Below are 7,546 nucleotides of genomic sequence, written 5' to 3'. Positions count from 1 at the left end.
TACAAGTGGATCAGACACAGCATATATATATATATGTGTGTGTGTATATATATGTGTATGTGTGTGTGTGTGTGTGTGTGTGTGTGTGTTTGTTTGTTTTCTTATAAAATAGCCTAGTTAATTTCCAGTGGAAAGTGCCACTGCCTGCATGAACATTTTGTGTTTTCTGTACTCTAAATGTTGTTCTTACAACATCTTGCTTTGACTAGTACGCAGCCAAGCATTTACAATGATTAATGTCCCCTGAATGTTGTAAGCAAAACATAATTTAGCCCAGATAGTGAACTTTGTAACATTCATTTTGGTCCCAGTACATCCGCCTAACATTTTGTGCCTGGCGTTATTCAGTGGACCGAAATAGAACATCTGCTGATGTTAAGACCCTTGTTCACTGGGAGGGAATCAAAATAAAGTTACTGCTATAATAGTTTAATTACTACATTGGATGGGTCTCTTCACAATTACAGTCACAAAACAAACAAGGCTGCGAGCAAAAACCTGCTAACAGTCCACAGTCACGCTAAATGGCTGAGCAGGGCTAGTAATATTACTAGTAATAGAGCTTTTAATTAGTTTCATTTACTACAACAGAACAACTCAAGAACTTCTGCATCGGATTGGCGGTAATTGCTAATGAGACTCAGAGCCTTGTTGATTTTCTGGTCCATGACTACAGTTTACTTAAGTGATTCATTAACTTTGCCCGTCATTCATTCAGAAGTTGTATGTCTTAAAGCCATTTGCTGTTTCCCACCCTCTGTTGATAGATTTGATCATAAACCACACTGAGTGAGTGCATACAAAATCCATCCAGTCCCTCCTTATTAATATTTAATGCCTTTGCCCTGGAGAGCCACTGTAAGTGCTTTGATATCACTGCGCAGTTCTGAAAAAAATCTGCTTTGGTTTCATAAATCACTCAAATCTCTTTTGTATTTATTTGAAACAGAGTGCTTAAACACAATTACAGCGCTGATAATATTGAAGAGCTAAGAATGCAAGAAAGTCTATTCAGTAGTTCCTGGTTCTCGTGAAATGGAATCAGTGACAGATGCCAATATTTACATACCATAAACATTAGCGTCAATCCAGGGCATGGACGACTAAAGCCAAACAGTCGACCTCTGTTATACTGTCTGTACATTTATTACGCCGTTAAGACTTCATAAACACAGTGTTTTCATCTAGATATGTCTGCTTCCTGGTAGTTTTGTCAACTTCAACTGAGTTCAACCTACAATGTAAACAGTGTATATTAACATTACAATATACACCGATCAGGCATAACATTATGACCAGCTCCTTATTTCTACGCTCATTGTCCATTTTATCAACTCCACTTACTATATAGGTGCACTTTGTAGTTCTACAGTTACAGACTGTAGTCCATCTGTTTCTCTGCATATTTGTTAGCCCCCTTTTACTCTGTTCTTTAGTGGTCAGGACCCCCATGGACCCTCACAGAACAGGTACTATTTGGGTGGTGGGTCATTCTCAGTATTGTAGTAACAAAGATGTGGTGGTGGTGGTGTGTTAGTGTGTGCTGTGGTGGTCTGAGTGGATCAGACACAGCAGTGCTGTTGGAGCCCCCAGGCATTGGGCTGGGGAGCAGTGGAACCCTACTAACGCTCTTGCGGCTGTATGCAGTCAGATCTTCACAGCGATGTTTCTTAAACTATTGTAAAGCCTTCCTAGAAGAGTAGAAGGGTTCCAAATCATAACCCATGTTACAGCAGAGCCAGTTTATGAGGAGTCTGGCCTCTTCCTATTTCCACCATTAGGTCAAAACAGAACTTCAAACAGGAATAAAGCAGGTAGAGCATGTCCTTAATAAGTGGGGGTGAATAAAGCTAAACAGCCAAAAATAAAAAGTCAAAATAGTTTTTAATAATTTGCCCAGAACTTTCCTTTAATTTTAGAAAGTAAACGGTTGTATTTCACAAAAAAAGCAAAGAAACCTCACCTATATGTTTCCTTTGTTCTACAGCAAACGGTTTTTTTGCAGCACAATGCTAACATTACTGCAACTGAGTGCTGATTGGTTGGCGAGCGCAGCAGCTCATTGGCTGTTCGCACTCACTGATGTCACGAACGTACATCAGCACCATTTAAACTCCTATAACTCGAGTTTAAAAGCTCTTAAAACTATAAGAGTGGTTTTACAAGGTGTTCAGAATATTAATGTATTCATTATAGCAGTTATAAACTATGATTTTACTCGGTTGCTCCATCTTAACCCACTCGTTCTGGAGCACCCTCTAGCATTTGCGAAGCCCAGAAGACAGGGAGGTAACTCTCCTCTCTACAAGTTTGTTTGTTACAGTTATAAAAGTTCTTACACATTTCCACCACAGAGGTCTCCAAATCCCTAAAATGTACATTGTGCAGCTTTAAGGAAAAGTAAATAAGTTTAATTCATAAAGATCATTTTCAAAGGGTTTGAATACTTTTGCAAAAGCTGACATTGAGCTAAACTAAGAATTTAAAAAAGTAACGAATGAAGCAAAACCACCTTCCTTCTGAAAACAGATTAAAGGCAAAATTTCTTCTGATGTGTTTTGCAGATTTCCATGCCTACATTCCCAGTGGTGGTGAAGATCGGACATGCTCACTCTGGAATGGGGAAGGTAGGCCAGTAATTCTGAAGTAGAAAGTCTTAACTCTGATTTTGTTGCGTATAGTACAGTAATGGCATATTTATAATTCATAAAAAAAGTAATTTATCATGCTTTTTCACTTCAAAATATTGACATAACAGCTCAAGAAGCAGAGTAATTGTGAAGTTTTTCTCATGACAGGTTAAAATTGACAATCACAGCGACTTCCAAGATATTGCCAGTGTGGTTGCCATCACTCAGACTTACACCACTACCGAATCTTTCATTGATGCAAAGTACGACATCAGGGTCCAGAAGATCGGTAGCGACTACAAAGCTTATATGTAAGTACCCACAAGAGTGACCTGCATGGTCTTTGAACACTTGTGTTCAACTTCAGTACATTTCTCAAATCTTCATCAGCTCTCAAATCTTCATCACTCTCAAAAAAAGATGGTTCTATTTAAATTCATGAACACTCAAAGAACCCTTTGCATGATTAAGTGGTTCTTTGCATGGTGAAAGGGTTCTTCAGACTGATGGAGAATGCACTGTAGATGGTTCTACATGGAACCTTTCTGAAAATGGGACTATATAGCACCAAACAGGGTTCTGATATTGTTACAATGTCATGCTTTTAACAATAGAAGAACCCTTTTGGTGTTATTTAGAGCTATTTCCATGCAAAGGGCTCTTTGAATGTAAATGGTTCTATAAAGAACCATTTTCTCTACTAATGAACACTAAAAGAACAATCTTTCTAGAGTGTATTGTAAAACTATGTCTCAGGCATCAGGCAGTGTATTCAAAACCACTTCCTGTAAAACTCTTTGTGAGGGAGCTTTTAGTGGTGGATGTCTGGCTCGTATCACCACCACTGTAAACAATTCTGACTTTGTAAGTTTCTGTAGAATGGAACATTTCACACCAAACCACTCTGAATGAGGCTGTTTATATAGTAACCCTAAAAATATATATTTATATTTATTTATACAGCAACAGACAGGTAATGTAAAAACCATCCAGTTACTTATTTACCAATGTTTATTTACAACATTGTAACAATAGTATAAATATTATATAAGTCATAGTTCATAGAAAAATGTACACAGTGTTCCTCAAATACAATCAGCTTTGACATGTTTGGTGTCTGTACGAGGCTAATGTAGCTTACGAGTAATGGAAGCTTACTTCCCACCAATTAGTGCTGTGCTAACTGCATCCCCAAATCATCAAACCCCCCTTCCAGCTGCTAATCTCACTGAACAATTACTGTAAAGCACTGAGACATCAGACCTCAAATGACAGAGACGTTTATTGTTTCAGTGTTTCATAATTTTGATGTTATTGTTTTTGTTTGTTTACAGGAGAACATCCATTTCTGGCAACTGGAAGTCAAACACCGGTTCTGCAATGCTGGAGCAAGTAGCCATGACTGAGAAGTGAGTGCTATTGTTCAGTCACGTGGCCTAAAGTTACACACTGCTGTAGTGGTTTACAGTTTTATCCGAGAAACATCTGGCGCAGATATAAACTTCCTCCCAGCTGGGGAATGACGGAGCACCTGATTGAGAAATAATGTTCGTTTGATTGAGTTTAGTTAGGCACAGCATGTTTAAAATTCAGTGCTTGAAGGACAAAGCACACCTGGACTTTTTGGATAAACATTTCACTGCTCACATGTACAAAAGTTCTGTTAACCTAAGCATCAACAAAGTCAGCCACAATAAATGTGTGTGTGTGTGTGTGTGTGTGTGTGTGTGTGTGTGTGTGTGTGTGTGTGTGTGTGTGTGTGTGTGTGTGTGTGTGGGTGTATTTAGCTTTTTTTGGGTACCAGATGTCCCCAGAATGTTAGGAAAACATTTTATAGAATGACTGTCATATAAACAGTTTATACAAAAGTTTGGGCACCCCTGGCGAATTACATGTTTTGTTGATTTATTTAACTTAAATGATGAAACAAAACCACTTCAGCAAAAAAATGTTTTACATTTCTGCAAATGTTACTTTATATTTTGATTAGCTTAAAAAATGAGAATATTTATCATGTGCAAATGATGGAACACGTTTCTAGTATAGTCTAGTAAATTTGGCCCTAATAAGCTTGTCAATGCTCATTAGGCAGGTCAAGAATCCTCATCAGGAATTGTCAGCTAATTACAATTCCAGAGCGCAGTAAATTCTCTGGCTCTTCTGGCTCTTCAAACCTTGTGTTGACTACTCAACAGCCAGAGCCTCCTTTAAGGAGGACTATTTAGCTGACACAGTAATGGTGGTGACTTTTGCGTGGCTTCATCACAAAAGTCAATGTCTAAAGTGTGCAAAACAACATCCAGATGAAGACATTTTGCAAAACATGCGCTCTGGGCTCTTTAGCCTCAATCACCAAAGGTATATTTTGAGGCAAAAGAGCAGCATTTGATGAAAGGAACACCTTTTCAGCTGTTAATCATGAGGATGGATCAATTATGCTTTGAGGTTTTGTGGCAGGCAGTGGGACAGGAACGTTTTTGCATGTGTAAATGCAGAAATTCCACTAAATATCAGCAATTCAATAAGCAAATATGAAACAATCAGTCAAAAAATTGAGGCTGACGAGAGGCTTCTACAACAGGACAATGATCCAAGACAAACCTTAAAGTCCACCATGAACCAGTTCAAGAAATGCAAGCTGAAGGTTTCGGAATGGCCTTCACAGTTGTCTGACTTGAACATCATTGTGGGTAGATCATAAGCATTTTTTGCAGGCAAAATGTATATTACATAAATATTGCAGAAATTGGAGCATTCTTAATCTTAAAATAAGTACAGAAAGAATCATAGCTGGCTGCAAAAAAGCTGTGCTTTTACTAAGTACTGACTTGGTAGAAAAAAATCACTGTGGAAATGTTGGTAGTAAATAATAAAAAGATAAACAAAACTTCATTTAAGCTAAATGTCTTAAAAAAGTGCTAGTAACGGAGCTAAAGAGCGGTCAAACTACAGCAGTCTGTGTGTGCTTTATTATCCAAATGCAGAACTGTATGTGCAGGATTTTATTCAGCTAACATTTTATATGGAGTTTGAGTGAATATTTTACAGAGATTTAAATTTACGACTCAAATATCCACTAACACAATCGTTGGTATTCGTACATTATGCACATTATTCATCTTTAGGCAGTATAATGCAGGGTGTAAAAAATGTGTTTGTCATTGCTAGCATCTCATAACCTTTTCTAAATATAATAAAATGCATCTGTAAAATAGAAAAATTACCACAAAATTATTCCTCAATGATCACGGAGTTGGTGAAAATATGCCTCACAAACAGAAGAATACAAATCTCTGTGTGTGCAAATTACCATATGTGGCATAACTCACCTTAGAATCCTTCTGCCTTGTAATGTCAGTGCTCTTACCTCAAAAGGTCATTGGGCACTTTAGGGCATAACCATCTCACAAAAAGTCAAATCCTACACTGGAATTCTCTGTCTGAGAATGACTGTCCAGTCATTTGGCCCTTAGAAACTATATTTCATATTTGCTATTATACTTACTGAGGTGTTGTGATATAAAATGAGTCTGTTCTACAGTTTCTCATTAGGTTGAAATAATAACTGACTCTAAATGTAGGTGTTGTGATATAAACCGAGTCTGTTCTACAGTTTCTCATTAGGTTGAAATAATAACTGACTCTAAATGTAGGTGTTGTGATATAAACCGAGTCTGTTCTACAGTTTCTCATTAGGTTGAAATAATAACTGACTCTAAATGTAGGTATTGTGATATAAACCGAGTCTGTTCTACAGTTTCTCATTAGGTTGAAATAATAACTGACTCTAAATGTAGGTGTTGTGATATAAACCGAGTCTGTTCTACAGTTTCACATTAGGTTGAAATAATAACTGACTCTAAATGTAGGTGTTGTGATATAAACCGAGTCTCTCCTGTGGTTTCTCATTAGGATGAATGAATAACTCAATCTAATTGTAGGTATTGTGATATAAACTGTTCTTCAGTCTGGTTAAATCTGTTTTTTTGCCAATGTTCTGTGAAATTTGTTCACTCTAGTGGCGTCTTGTTCTTTTCTCCATAGGTACAAGCTGTGGGTTGATGCCTGTTCAGAGATTTTTGGAGGGCTGGATATCTGTGCAGTCAAAGCCATACATGGAAAGGATGGGAAAGACTACATCACTGAGGTGAGGCTGACACCAGCGGAATGACCACATCAAGTTTAATTCAGAATGTGTCAACAGGCGCCACCAGTTTATAATGTTGCAACACAGCAATAACGTCTTGAATAACATTTCCATTTATTATTCCAACTTCATACCAGGCTTCCTTGAATAATGTAAAAAATAACAATGAAGGGAATTTCAAGTGTACATTGATGAATCGTTCAGCTGTTTAATAGGTCTCCACAAGACAAATGGAAATCTCAGAAGCTAGACAGTGCACTACTAGAATACAAAAAATGAATGCTTATTGCAAACATTTATCTGCAGGCGACCATGCCTGGATGTCATTTATAGAGTTTATATAAGGCTAAAGCATAATCTCAATGCTCCTCAACTAGAATACAAGAGAACATGCGTAATGAGTGTGGTTTTGTATTTTGGTGGGGCAGAACAAGAGGCGTTCACCACAGTGATTGTGCAATGAGTATTGCCAGTGTGCAGACATAGGGGGCGTGTTTTTATGGTGGTTTCTGGGGAAACAAATCATAAAACTTTATAATAAACATTTTGCACATTTAGGGGGATTTCTGACCTGTTTAAAATCCAGACATTTTCTAACAGAGAGAAAACACTGGTGATGTAACCCTTACTGAGCGCTCTCCTATTACTAGAAGCAGTTTATTATTACTAGTAGCAGTTTATTAGTAGTCTAGGCCAACTTTTGCCATTAAAGGGGAACTCCACCAATTTTGCAAAAGTACTTAACTCTTTAATGGTTTAGATGTAAACG

At 37.5% G+C, this 7,546-nt stretch overlaps 1 protein-coding gene across 1 annotated transcript in view; it reads left to right on the top strand.

The window, feature by feature from the left end:
* The window catches only part of syn2b (synapsin IIb), a 128,817-nt gene that overhangs the window by 103,279 nt on the left and 17,992 nt on the right, over window positions 1–7,546 (top strand). Inside the window, exons 6-9 of the mRNA XM_017704771.2 lie at window positions 2,565–2,627; window positions 2,799–2,941; window positions 3,965–4,039; window positions 6,675–6,777. Coding sequence (XP_017560260.1) covers window positions 2,565–2,627; window positions 2,799–2,941; window positions 3,965–4,039; window positions 6,675–6,777 — 384 coding nt within the window. The remainder of the gene's footprint in view (window positions 1–2,564; window positions 2,628–2,798; window positions 2,942–3,964; window positions 4,040–6,674; window positions 6,778–7,546) is intronic.

This window comes from Pygocentrus nattereri, chromosome 21, assembly GCF_015220715.1.
Source record: "Pygocentrus nattereri isolate fPygNat1 chromosome 21, fPygNat1.pri, whole genome shotgun sequence".
Classification (NCBI taxonomy): Eukaryota; Metazoa; Chordata; class Actinopteri; order Characiformes; family Serrasalmidae; genus Pygocentrus; species Pygocentrus nattereri.
Note: the sequence above shows the minus strand (reverse complement) of the source record. Positions and strands in the feature narration are given on the sequence as shown.